The sequence below is a fragment of the Fringilla coelebs genome (assembly GCF_963513975.1).
Source record: "Fringilla coelebs genome assembly, chromosome: 2".
Lineage (NCBI taxonomy): Eukaryota > Metazoa > Chordata > Aves > Passeriformes > Fringillidae > Fringilla > Fringilla coelebs.
This window is the reverse complement of record NC_140029.1, coordinates 69,579,246-69,594,303: the sequence shown is the minus strand read 5'-3', so window position 1 is coordinate 69,594,303 and position 15,058 is coordinate 69,579,246. Positions and strand designations below refer to the sequence as shown.

Here is a 15,058-nt window from a genome sequence, read left to right as displayed (position 1 = left end):
AACTGATCCTTATTAAAAAAAATCAGCACTAAGATCAGGGTTTTCGTTTTATTTTGCAACAAAATGCCAGTGAATACTTTTGCAAGTATTTTGATTTTTATGAATTTCAGCGAATGGATTGAACAAATTTTCCTTAACAGTATTCCCACCAGCTCTTTTTACAGAAACTTGCTGCATTACTTGCAAGAAAAGACTGTATATACCAGAGAAAAACATGCAAAAGCAAAGTATGAGATTGTTTTGTTTTCCTCATAGCAAATCACTAGGCTTGGTGACCAAATCTCAAGCACTATCCATAGATAAAGCAGACATTACCAAAAACCAAAACTCAGACCATGATCTGGCAAGGTTTCTCTGAAAAAAAACTTATGCTACCAAATTCTAACATAAAAGATTACAAGATGAGCTTGTGTTCCCAACACAATTGCTCTGGCACTGGAGCCTACACACCATTCTTGGTAGCTTACAAACACAGTAGGCTACTACAATTTGACTGGGAAGAAGATTAAAGGGCTAAACCAAGAGCAAAATTTTCTATTATTAAAGTTTTTGCCATCTATTTGTGAGATCAAGGATCAGAAGGATAGCCCCTGAAATTCATTGTGGAGAGAACTGGGAGCATCTCCTCTTATTTTTCAACAAGAAAATGTACAAGAAAAGTCCACCTTCGATTTTTGTTTCTTCATTTAAATTATTAGCAGACTACACCAACACCCCCAATGTCTACTGCACTCTAGAGGAGCTAATTTTTGGGGTGGGAATGCTGAAGAGAAAACAAAACCTAAAGAGCTGGGGTCAACACTCCACAAATAGTCTCTGAGACTTGGAAGCAAATTCACAAGCTAGACAGGGAATTGGTTACAACCAGTTCTAAAAGCTTTCATTTTTCTCTTGTTTCTCGTTAAAAATACTTTGAGCTATGGCTATAATAAGTGACATTAAAAGAACACTGTCTCATTGCAAAGTTTAGGGACACTTAACAGCCTTACTCTGTGGCCTCGTGCACTGTGCTGAATTTTTCCACGGGATTTGTGGCCGCTCCGTGCGTGCAGGACACAGCTCAGGAAGTGAATCAGGGCTGTGCATCAAATTAGATTATTTATTGGTTGGTATACGTGTTGTCTTTAGGAGTTCTGCTGAGAGCAAGACAGACAACTACAGGAAGAGAGCCATGGGCATGTGGTTAAGGCAGTTGAATGCCACACAGTGAAGAACACTCAGTTCTGCCTCTGCCTTCACCAGCAGCCCCCACGAGCCAGTCAGACCTCGCACCCTGGCAGATGGCCAACCAACCTTGTCTTCCTCATTTTCTGGCTGTCCAAACAGAAACACCTTGGGCCTTTCACGTAGAAATGCAAAGCAGATGATGGCAATGGAAGGTTTGGGTCTTGAGGGAAAAATGGAGCTGGAGGCACAAGGTTAAAAGGCAGGAGAATCCATTTAATATCATTGACTTTACTACTGACTAAAAAAGCGACTCGGCTTTCTCCTTGGTCTAAAAGGACAATGGTGCTTTTCTGTTCAGGGAATATGCAAAAAATCATCAAATACTGTGAGGCTCCTTAATATCATTGTAATAAGCCTACAAAAACCAAAAAAGTTTTTCTGATTCTCTGTATAGAAAGGATGTTTTGCATCTTTTAATCTCTTAATTATCGTACACTGCTAAATACTTGCTTTAAAAATATATAAAATAACACAAATACTAACATGAATAGAGATAGAACACATCTATTTTTCCTCTCACATTCCATTTGTGATCACACTCTACCTGTGATTTTTCAAAGTCCTTTCTACAGCTTCTACCGAGGCTACAACTTTACTATTCAGTGAAACTGCAATATGGAATAGGACAGGGAACAGCACTTATTGTCAACAGAAGGTATACACTGGCTCAAAAAATAAAAATATCTTCACTCTCGGTTGTCTGTTGTGTAACCACAGCCACAGGAATAGAAAAGCAACAGGAGAGCTAGTAAAAGGGTCATTTCCTACTTATTTTATTAAATCAGAGTATCATCATATTGAAAGCTTTAGTAATACTAGGCTACCAAATTTGCAAAATAAAATATTATACTTTGTATCCAGCAAGAAATAAACAAATCTACCTACATCTTTAAAAATAACCTGAACAGTTTGAACAGTTACTCTGACTTAAAAATCTGAGTTAAGAGAAATACCACAACAATTGAAAACACATGTGATGATCTTCTCCATTTTAGGTAGAAAGGCACTAAATAGAAAAATCTAACACAATAATCAGAGCAATCATGAGGTTTAGGCACACAACAGAAGAGAAATATTTTAACAATGTCTGACAAGATCCCAAGCACACAGTGTCTGAACACTATAAAGTGGATGTGCATGAGACTCAAAGACAACACCATTCTAAAGGATAATTTTCATCATTTAAGAAGCAAACAGACAGGAAAACAAAATAGAAATTTAGGTTCAGGCCTACAATCAGATCTTCAGAGTGAGAACCTGCAGTCACCAGAGTCCCATGGACTTCATCAGGCCTCCAGGCTATCAAGGTCCATTTGAAGAAATTCAGTTACAGGACTAGGACCTAAATATGTAAAGAGAAAAAGAATTAAATCAGGTAACACAGCACACAGCTCTAATTAAAGAGACACCAAACTAATCACAGAAAAATAATCTGAGTGCCTAGACCATGACAAGATCTCTATTTTTACCCTAAAATGCTGCAGCTACAGCAAAGGCAACAGTAATTTCATATGCCAAGAGATTTATAGAGCATTAATTGATCACAGCACATTCCCCTTCAGGCAAATACAAGTACCTGCAGTGTGTTTGCTCACCTCCTGTGTGCTGCTGCTTTTTCATTGTTATATGTAATTTGTTTTATTATTTTTAATAAAAGAGAGTGGTCTAAAATCAATAAAAGTGATATATTTATCTTCATCGGCTCTTCATAGAGATTTTCAGCCTCTTAGTAACACAATGGCCAAAACTAAAATGAGATAATCTGCCTGTATTTTAAAACACTGTAAAACTGACAGAAAGTAAATAAAATTTCTATAAGACCTCTCACTGCTATGTCTATCTGAAGGTTGGGAGAAGTACTAGCTTGGCAGTGTATCTCCCCAAGGTTTCAGTAAAACCCCATGGTAGCATGCAGCTAGTATCATTCAGCTGCTAATGAGAAGAGAGACTAGCAAAAAAATGCCTACCTCATAATAAGGAATATCAGATTTACGGTGGCACAAGCACATGGAATCCCTACAGGCTACACAGTGGGGAGCTGTGTCATCCAGACTTCCACACCAGCACTTATCATCTACCCCAGGAAGGGGTCCATGCTTTCTCTCTGCCTGAGGCTATCTCTTAGCTTGGGAGGCCACAATGGCCACCTTGTACCTTCACTAGCATGACCTCTTTGAGACAGCCAGACCAAATACAGAATGAATTGTCCAGGAGTATGATACCATTCTTCTTATTACTAGAGCAGAATTATACCTTCAGAGATCAGCAGGTAACCAGACAAATCAATTTAAATACACCTTCTACCCAAAAAATGTTCAAGACAATCAACAGTCTCTGATTACTTTTGTATCTCCTACAGAATGACTTAAAATGCAGCAAGATCCTTTACATAAAAAAATTAGTAAGTTTAAAAATTAACTCAAGATACATGAGGACATGAACATCTTAAATTCACTGAGACATTGAGTTGCCTATAGCACTCATAGAGAGATAAGGACTCAAACTGCTATTATGTCTAGATAGGAAAAAATAGTAGTACATCCAAAGCTTTCCATGCACATGGACATTAAGAAGCTTTTTTGCCAAGATGACACACTGACTTAGACCACTTATGTATAAGGAAACTCAGAGATATGCAAGGCAGATGAGATTTCCAAAATGTGTGAAGAAAGGAAATGTGCTTGTCGTTTTAGAATTGGTGTTAGCTCAGGACAAATAACAAAATTTTTACTCCCATCTTAATATTGAATTCCCAGTTATATCCCACATGTATCTCTGAAACTGGCACATAGTAATGAATCTACAACACTGGACTTCAAAATATAGCGTCAGATTTTGGTTATTTTATCTCCAGAGAGTTACAGCCTCAAACCTGGGGTCACTCTGTAGGCACACGGGGACTATGGGGGAAGATGCAGGCGGCAGGGCTGAGCCTTGTGCAGGCAGAGGTCCCAGGACCCAGTATGCCTGTGGGGTATGTTTGCTCAATGAATTTATGATTTCACAAATGATCATCAAGCAGAGAATAATCTACTGCCTTATCTGGCTAGCACTGCTCTTTCTTTGAAGAACCTGAAACGATTGATGGGCCATTAATATCAAATTCCTTGCCAGATTTGCATTTCCTAAGAAAGGCAGGTTTTCTTTTCCTGAAGCTTTATCTTTTTAATCTGGACACCTAGCTACTCAATACCTAAGACAACCTTTCTTCTTGCTCATGCAAACATACATTAACAGTTTAAATTTCCACACCTGGCAGAAGTTTATTGAAAAACAACAACAACAAAAAAAAAGCTGTTTAGATTTTTTCTTCAGGTTATGCTTCCGTGATCCTAAAGCTGCCTCTTCCCTGGTTTAAGTCAGAAAAGCCTAGAAACAATTCTAATTCATACCAGTGGTGTGTAGTTGTATGGTAGCAAACTGGAAAGTTAGCCAAGGGCAGATGTATTTCCTCCATCCTTTCTCAACCTGTGAGTTCCAGGACATGCTGAAGGGGTAAGGGAAAAATTACTGTGGATGGTATGGGACCTGGCAATAAAATTCTCAAGCAAGCTGAAAGCTTCTTCCTCCTGGGGGGAATTCTTGTATCATCAGGCAGAATCAGAATGAGGAACAGAATCAATTAATTATTACTGAAATACTATGGAGTATTGTTATTAGAAGACTTGACTTCATAATTTAATTGTAAGGAAATTACTGCATCTGTGTTCACCATTACTATAAACCAAATGAAAAGATCAGTACCTTCCCAGCAAATGCAAAATACATCTTTTTATACTAGGCATCCCACTGTGAAATTACAAATCAAACTCAACAATTAATGTCCAGTCCTTTGTGGCAGGTGGGGAAATATTCTAAGCAATATTATGTGGGAAGCAGTTGTAGGAGTGAAGAACGTCAAAAAATAAATAATACAATTATATTTGAGGACAGATTTTACAGCTTTTCCTATGAATGACTTAACTGTTGGTCACACACACAAAGCTGCACAGCTACACCATCATCCTGCCTATTGCTCAGACATGTAACTCTAGCATCACCTTACATCCCAAAGACACTCCAAATCCCAAGATTCATATTCATAATTTGCAGATATTTTCAATGCAACATTTCCAAGATGATATTTTTCTTAATCCTCCCAATCAGCTAAAGTATTCAATCAGGTTAATCATCATCATCATGTTTTGATTCAGCAAGATTTTGCTCTCTGGTTTTTGATTCAGCAACATTTTTTCTCTTTGCTTTTGACACACACAGTCTCATATCACACACATTCACTCAGAGAACTGCTGCAAAGACCCTTTTCCTAGTCAATCACTTGGAGAACACATCACTATCTCCACAGCTCTCCCTGGATACTTCTGCAGCATCTACCACTTGTCTTCACTTTCAAGGTCCATCCTTGCTGATCACCACCACACCTATTACTCCTTAATCTTTTTCAGGAAGACAGCTGTGGTTTACTCATGTTTGAAACCGGGCCAACTTCCATAAAACATAAAGCTCAAAAGACCATTAGATCATACCGTCTAATTTGATTGTTATGTTGTTTTTGGCTAAAACATTTTAAAAACCCTGCACTTTTTACTGATACAAAAATAAATTTCAGGGATGCTTCTTGTATCTCTTCCCTTCCTATCTCCCACCTGCCATTCAGTGTCAGGAGTCCAGTTTCCAGCTTCTCCCACACCCACAAACTTCTTGTGCCTTTTTCTGTCTTACACCTTACACTTTATGGAAACTCCCTTAAATATCTGAAAACATACTGCATTACTGTTGTTCAAAGCTTTCTCTGAAATTCAGCTTACTAACATGCCCCTACAGCCCCTATGAGCAAAATGTGTGATAAGTAGTTATATACACATCACCTGTTTTCAAATATCAAAAGTAAGCAAGAGTGGGATGTAGGAGACAGATCCTGTGCTACAGTAAATAGAGAGAGGCTCCTTGAGAGAGATTTGGTTGAAGGAACTCCTGAAATGCTACAAAATGTCCTGTGAAGGGGTCTCTGCATATGCTGTGGAAATGGCCTAAGGAAATCGGTCTTTTGATTTAATTACAGGAGTTGGATCCCTAAAGTATGAATGTTCCCTGACTACTAGCATTTCCCTTTTCCTCTGTGTATTTTCTACTTTCAACTGTATTGTATTTACACTGCTAAAATTTAAAATTGCAGATATTCTTTCCAGCACGTCTGCCTGATGCAAAGCATCATGGGAACTAACTATTTTACAATCATACAAAAACAATCTTACAATGCTATACAGTATTTCATTAGACAGATCCTGATCATGTAATTATCATAGCATTACACACATATGTCTGGTGAATGATGCACAGCTCTGTGCACTAACTTCAACTCTGGTATTTACTAAATTCCTCAATCCTATAATAAAGACCTGGAATGTGTTCATGGCTGGCACCAGCTTTTTTCTCCCCACTGTGAATCATGGGCAAATCCTCAAGACAAACCAACATAGCTAAAAAAGCGGAGAAGGGAAAATAAGAATCTTAGGAAGAATGAGGATATCAAAAAGAATTTATTCATATAAAGGGTGATTCGACATTGGAATGGGCTGCATAAACAATAATCAAAAGTCATACCAGGCACCATGTAAAAAAGAAAATAGACTAGAACAACTGCTACTAGTGATAATCTAGTTCTTGCTCCAGATAACAGGAAACATGTTCTTTCAAAGCCCAAAGAGAAAAATGCCTCCTGAAGCAATCAAACAAAAAATGAGGACACAGTCAGTCATAGATGAAAATCTGATCAAAATCTAAGCAGGGAAAATATTGAATTAAATTATTTGATTTCATGATAATAAATGTCCTTAATAGCAAAGAGTTAACCGCAAAATGCTGGAAGGGACATATTTGGCCCTGCATTACAATACAGTTGTTAATAATTCAGAAACTGGGGCAAGTATCATGGCAGAAAATCTGTAGTTATTTCAATTACTCATAATGAAGGAAAATTATTAATCTAACCAAAATTAATAAGTGGACCCCAGAAACACTAAATAAAGTTTAAATGATGACAGACAGATAACAGACACATATTAAAACAAACCCTTTAAAAAAAAATAGTCTGTGTTTTATGAGGTTTCAAATTAAAGACACAACTGTAAGGAACTTAGTGCAATAAAACTCAATGTGTTAGGCAAAGGGAGGATAACAGGTACCCACAAAATCTCCAGATAAATTTATGCTAGTCACTAACATTTAGTCTCCCATAGATTTAATTTACTCACAGTCTTACGTTCACTTACTCACAAGCACTGACACTTTTAAGATCTGTTTAAAGGTCTGGCCAAGATAACTTCCATGAAAAAACAAAAGACGAGGGCCATCAGCTATAAAATCCTCGCCCCATTTCAGGAGTTGTTTTAATTATCAATATCAATTAGACAAGTCATACAATTATAAAATGGTTTGGTTTGGAGGGGATCATCTAGTTCCAACCCTCCCTGCCATGGGTAAGAACACCTTTCACTGGACCAGGTGCTCAAAGACCCATCCAACCTGGCCTTGAACTCCTCCAGGGATGGGACATCCACAGCTTCTCTGGGAAACTTGTTCCTGTACCTCACCACACTCACAGTAAAGAATTACTTCCTAACATCTAATCTATCTCCTTTCAGTTTGAAGCCATTAACCCTTGTCCTATCACTACATGCCAGTGTCAGGTGCAAGGGGGTGGTAGGATTGCATCTGTTTAATGGAAGTCAATCATTAGATCAGTTATCACATAATGGGAAAACACACCAGTTGCTTTGGCCTCAGGGAGGAACCAGGGCTCACTTCAGCAGTTTAGTGAAAAATGTCTGCTCAACACACCCCTACAACAAAAATAAAAATAATAAAGCAGGCATCTATAACAATGCAAAACAATTAGAAGAAAACCAGTGTAATAGGATTATAAAAATCAGTGCTGTGACCTTACCAGAAAAAAAAATCCTGTATGAGGTACAGACCACTCTTCCTCCAAAAGGATACTAAAGATATAGACAGAGTTCAAGTGTGAACAGAACTAAACATAGAAAATATCCTATGAAGAGAAATTAGAAAGTTTCAAATCAGGTATATTATGAATGCACATGAAAAGTAATTGCTCTAGAGAGGTCAGATCAGACATTTGTATGCTTGTTATCTCACAACACGAGAAAAATACAAAGAAACACTGAAAGTGTAGAAAATTAAAAACTGAGCAGAAGAAATGTTTTTTTCACATCATATATAATCCACTCATATTGATTATCATGGAAATTGATTTAATAATCCCTATCAATGACAGTATAAATTAAACCAGTTACATAGAGAAAGGAAGCAACTTACTCATAGTTAACATCAACTGAAGCATTAGGAGGTATTTTACCAGTCAAATGGGAAACTGTATTATGGTTTAAGCAAATATCATAATGCCTTTGTAAAAATATAAATTAAAAAAAGAAATAGCAGCTTGATTTCATTATTGAAATTTTATTCACAATCTCATAGTAACTCTTCCTACAGTTTGCATTAAATACTATTAATAGCTCATTAACAACAGTAGTTGTCTTTAGAAGGTTTTGAAACAACTAAAGTTTGGACACATTAAACTTTTATGTAAGCAGCAAAGTCAAGTACATGAAAAATTAAAAACTGCATGATTATGAACTTGTGTACTCCATCACTGCAGGTTCTATCTAAAATATCTTTTTTCCAATCACAGCCAGTTTCTTGGAAGCTTGTCTGTTTTTCAAAGACCTGATATTGAACAGTGTTCCCTTTATCACTTTTTTAAAGGATTATTTTAACAAGGATTCTCATCACAAATCTTGCTAACAAGCACCTAAAAACTGACTACTTACCACTCACCCACAGAGAAGCCAGCTAGAATTAGCTTAAGCACTGAGTCCTTAGCATGCCACAACTATACTGCTTGGTTATCTTGATAAGATCATCCTGGTGTAGTTTAAAATGCACATTGTCACTGCACATACCAAGACCCACACTGCCCTGTTGTATTAACAATTACAAAAACAGATATAACATTACAATCTATATAAAACATATAACATTATAATTTTTTATCAAAGAGCAGAGTCTTAATTTTATTAGGATAAGCAAAAACGAAAGAGAGAATAAGGATGTGGCTTCAATATATATATTTTCATTGATTTTTTCCATCATATCTGAGAGGGTAAAGAGAACATGATATTGTCTGGAGGTGGGGGAGCAGGAGAGGCTGCCAGCACTGTCAATGCAAGGTTGGACTCAGGGGCTGGGTCAGGTAAACAGGGCAGAAGTAAAAGGCTGCAGCATCACACAGTACCAGAGACAGCAAAAGTGAAGACTCATACGTCAATAATATAGAGAGTGCAAAGAACCAGAAAGATTGCCCTGGGAACTGTTTCTTGGACAGAGAGAATACAGCTTGTACTTGGACACAAGAAATTGAGAGATTTAAAAAGCTACGTGAACTTCATGTGGTGATACTTGAGTGTAGGCTCTGGTTGTGGTAGAACAGGGAATTTCAGTCCATGGGCAGCTGTGGGTCTGAGAAGACCTTACTGCCAGCAATGATGTGAAAACTGGCTGGAATAAAGGCAATGCAACAGGTTGCAGAAAGGCCGTATAAAATTTCTGAACCCAAAAGGCAACATCATCTGTACTCTGAAAGCAGACCATTCACCACCAGGATACTAAGAACATAAAAATTATTCTCCTTGCTAAATTACTCTGTTTGGCTGTCTCCATGGGCTGTGTATTTGAACTGTCACTTGGCAGACTTACCTTTCAGTTGTATAGTTTCTACCTATGACCATTTTAATAACACATCCCATTAACAAATTACTCTAAAATAAAAGTGTCATTTTGCTTTTATAAAGCTATTATATGCTTGATAATATCTTCTGAATGTACATAACTTGAAATATACCTCATTGGCTATTAACCTGCAAAGTTGCCCCGTGATTTTTTCCTTTTAAGTAGAAGGTGGGCAAGAGCAATAAACTAAACTCATGGGAGAAACTTCATTTAAAAATTACTTCATTTAGATGTAAAGGAATTTCTTGTTATGGACACTTCTTTGCTCATCCCAACAGTACCAAAGCTATTTATCCGGTAATAAACAGTACCAAAGCTATTTATTTGGCAATAAGAATTTCTGAACTGAAACAGACATTTCTGAACTTGTTGTTGATGATTAATGTGCAGTTTAAGAGAGCCATTACTTTGTGACAGGCACTACAGAAGCCAAGTGTCAGATAATATATCAACTTCTGCTCCAGTCTAATTCTAATTTAATGGTTAGAACTCTTATTCTTACGGTCTTGTCTCAAATATGATACTACAAAGAGTTCAGCAGGATACGTAATAGTTGCTTTAAAAGTTTGCAGCGCAAATATCACGTAGGCATTAAATTCGATGTATTTTAACATTAGCCAAAGCACGTTTTTGAAGACGAACACGTGCCACAATCCCCTGCATAACCATTGAAGGAAGAGCTAAGTTTCTGCTACAAATGCATGAAAGAAACCTGACATGAAGCCAGCGTGGAGCGGGCGCTCTGCCCGCCCGGTGCAGCGGCTGTTCGGCGGGCAAAGGTCCCTCCAGCCCCAGCCCCGGCCCCGGCCGCTGCCGCTCCCCGGGGCCGCCGACAGCGACCTGGCGAGGGAGGGGGAGAGAGGGAGGCATGACCTGCCGGGTCCTAATGCCGCCGAGCCCGGGCAGGAGCCGCTCGCCTCCCGCCCCAGCGGGCTAACGGCACCGAGGCGATGCCCGGAGCATCCCAACGGAGAAACTTCTGGCGGCGCTGGCTCGAGGACAGATCTCACGGGAAACACCCTGAGACCACTCGGTCAGCGCGCAGGTAACCCGCAGAGCTGAGCATTGCCACGGGTGAAACCCCCTCCTCCCTTCCCCGAGAGAAAAGCATCGAAGGATTCCACGGGAAAAGGAAGAGGACGGTACCCCACCAGCCCCCTGACATCGATGCTCCTTCTATACTTGTAAGAAACCCTGATTTGTTAGTCAAAACTCAGCCCCTGAGCTTTACCTGAGAGCTGCTCATCTTCATCACGCAGTACAGGAACAGAAAAAATGCTTTGAAACAGGTGAGAAAGTGAGAGAGCAGGACTAAAACTGTACATGCTGCAGCAGACACGAGCACAATCGCAATCTCTCCTGGCAAACAAAGAAGGCTCTTGACAAACCAAAGACTGTAAGAAGTCCAGCGAGGCAGTTTTTACACCTATAGATGTGGAATACACCAGCACATTTGCTTTCTGGCTCGCTGTTGTTACTATGGTCTATTAAAAGCAAATGCAGCTGTACAAGATTACCACGCTCTGCACCTTCACACCATTCTTTCAAACACATCAGCTGGCCAGAGCAGTAATTTCTGATGTATTTTCACTTTGCTACCTCCTTCTTCTTGCCTATACATCAACACCACTTGAATATTAAACAGTAGACTTGTTATAATTTTATATGTTTTAATAACGTTTTAGTGAGACATCCTAAAGTGACCTGAGATGACTTGGTCTGGGGGCGCTAGAACTGCAAACAGGATCGAAACAGTTGCTTTTATTGCCTTCCAGTGTTTCCTGCGCAATTGCGATCAATGCTGTTAACAGTTGCACATAGTTTTCATTAACGTGCCTAGTCTTGCTGCCAAAGCTGACGGGGGACAGGACAGACAAGCTCCCCACCAGTGAAAGCAGAGTTAGGTGGGCAGTTAGGTGACAACCTCCTCATGAAAACAAGCAGGGACACAGACAGAAAAAGTTGCACCCACTGTGCAGCCATGGGTAATGTTGAGTGAAAAATTTATATTGAAGAGTGGTCTTCCCATAAATGTATCTGTTCACTTTGGCATGAACTCCTCCATTACATACTATGCACGACAGAACAAGACCATTATTTAAAAGCCAAAATACCTGACTTGTGATATGTTTTATCTATCCTGTCACAGCAATCTGTCTTACTCCTATCAAAAACACAGAACAAAAATTCTGGAGCCATACACATGCTTTCACTATATGAATCAATGAAGGCTTAGAGTTACCACCACGATACAGCACATGAAAAAAACCCCAAATGTCCTAAAGATTCAAAACAGTATCAAAAAAGTTTTACTTCACATACATTTCAAAGCCTTTCCTCTCGCTGCTATGAGTGCATATGTCTCTCCCTATTACAGATACTAAAGAACTTGCTGCTAGCAACATTCTGATGTGAAGCTTCTGTAATGTGATAATTTTTGTGACTTCATCAATAGGTAAATCTGTTTCATCTTTCACATTCTTATTAAACAATGAAAAATCAAATGGGTAAGAAAGCCAAAATTCAAAGGAGAGCTAAGGTAATCAGGTCCAACTTGTTCAATCTAATACTAATTAGTGTTTGCACAATGTGGAGAGCATTAGATCTGTGCTATCAACTACCAAAATAAAACAATTTATGAATCTGTCAAAATACTTCAAAAAATGCACAGGTGGCAATGCAAATCAGATACTTCTGTACCCTCTCATCAAATAGTCCAGAAATTAATACAATGAAACTGTACCACCTTGTTAAAAGAAACAAAAAACCAACTAAAAATTACTATTTCTCAGTTCCAACTTGAGCTCACAAGACAGATGTAGCTTACAAACTCAGCAAAACAACAGTGTGAAAAAGAGCAATCAGACATGGTAAACCACAGCTTTTTGAAAGAACATACATTGAGTAATTGCTACCACACGTGTCCAAAGTGCACAAAACTTCCCAAGGATTCAAACGGATATGAGCATCTTCCACATTTTTCTGTGCAATGGCATCAAGTTTCACTGTGGGCTGCAATAGCGAGGGCATGCCTTGGGGCTGGCATGTTCATTTAACATATGAGTCATTCAGTGTGGAAACAACATAACAGAAATATCCACAAACCAATGAATTGTGAAAGAACTATAACATTTTTCCCCTCAGGCCTGCACCTACTAAAGTGTCACAAATGAAGTTAATATCACAGAAATTATTCAGCAAAAGAGGAATTAAGCAGAAAATGACAGTCAACTCTTTTACAAGTCAATAACTTGACTGTTTTTATTTGAAACCATACCAGTCAGTACAGTCATCTTAGAAAAGATCAACAAAAAAAGACACTCCAGACTTGACTTTTATAACTACTGCAACCACAGATAAGATATCTCTACAAATGGAAATTGCAAAGTAGGTTTTTCTTCACTGGTATCCTCCTTCAGAATCTGAGAGAATTTAAAACTAAGAACTTAACACCCCTCCCTTAGCCCCCTCTCCCTCCACCCCTCCCTCTGAAAAAAGTCGGTTTAAAATATAAATAAGATAAAATAATTAACCAAACACTTGATGTGCAATGAACCTGAGTGAAAGATTAGCCTGGTAAGAAAAATGAAAGTTGTAGAGCAGCCTAGTTTCCTCTCCATTAGCTTCTTACTACATTAGCCCACAGAATCACAGAAGTCAAAAAAAAAAAAAAAAAAACATTTATAAGTCTATCAAAGCAGCTAAGTTTACATTCATATATCTAACATGCATATTTGTCCAAGTGCACTAGGGAACCTAGTATGCCCCTAAATTTAAGGTGCTGATTTATGTTTAATGTTTTGGCACTGGAATGAGTACGTAGTACTTTGAGGGTCAGATTTTATCTCCCTCCCACCTTGAAAGTAAGAATGAAAAACTGAATGTTGGAGAAAGGGATATTAAATAGTCACTCTTAGTCACCTTGCTTGCCAATCTAACTACAAATAAGGAGACAGCTTACATTAATCTTTTTAGGTCTAACTTGTGCACTTATATGAGACCTTCGGAGTGTGGCCACAGACCTTTCAGGAGCTCACCTACCAGGCATTCTCTGTCCTTCCTCCCCCAGTATCTCAGTGAGGATGCTCTGTTTCAATTAATGCTTCCCTAGGTACCTGTTATGATGTACATCTATACTGTGCAATGGAGTCCAGAGCAGCTGGGTTCTGCCAGCTTGGCTGGCGCTTACCGCCACGAGAACAGACTGCTGTTTTCCTGCTCTCACTGTGTGTCCATGGGAAGTATCTGTGTTGGCACAAGGATGTGTCTGAGCTCCTTATCCTTGCCTCTCAGCAGGGCTAAGGCCTCTGACAGGCCTGCTGTTGCCACTCAGACATGAGCCACCAGCCCTCTGACCAACACAGACTATCCGATTAACACCTAATCCGCTTGTGAATCGGCTCCCAGCCACCACTGCTTTCTGCAGGGCATGACAAAATTCAGAGTTCCTGAGGTGTGTCTAAACCCTGATTTCACTGGAAGTAGCATGCTCTGGAACAGCTATCTCAGCTATGAAACTGGCTCAGCAGAAGAATGTGCAGTGTCTGTGCTGCTCTTTACTACAGAGCATATGTACATCCAGCACCTCAAAATACCCTTAACCAAGGAGCTTTGAGAGCTGCCAGCTGCCACCAGAACAGTTCCACTTCAATATAAACCAGCAGTGGGATTCAAAGAGTAGGATGGAAAAGAGGCACAAATTCTTTATTGATTTCAAGAAGTCATTATCTACACAGATATGAATATACTTGGCTTTGGTGAAAACAAAAATTTTTGCTTAGGGAATTGTTGGCCTAAGTTATTTCAAATATTAAATTTAAAGGAATCATTTGTACTACATTGCAGTTACAGTAAAACTTTCATTGGTGTTTTTACTTGCACTTTCTAATTGTGTACATCATTTAAATGGTGTGAAACTTCCAACAAAGTAGTACCAATCAATAACTTAGCATGCTGCCATATTTTTTTAACCAATAAGAGGATTAAAAGTTTCCAGCTATGATTAGTTTGCTAATAATTA

General features: G+C 38.7%; 1 protein-coding gene across 3 annotated transcripts in view; it reads right to left on the bottom strand.

The window, feature by feature from the left end:
• Positions 1 to 2,089: 2,089 nt before the first annotated feature.
• LOC311166654 (uncharacterized protein) overlaps positions 2,090 to 15,058 on the bottom strand; it is a 32,162-nt gene continuing 19,193 nt past the window's right edge. For all 3 annotated transcript variants that reach the window (XR_014617015.1, XR_014617016.1, XM_084226752.1), the window contains one exon: positions 2,090 to 2,569. Coding sequence is in view for 1 of the 3 variants with exons in the window: in XM_084226752.1 (XP_084082878.1) it covers positions 2,555 to 2,569 (15 nt within the window). In the remaining 2 variants the exon portion in view is untranslated. The remainder of the gene's footprint in view (positions 2,570 to 15,058) is intronic.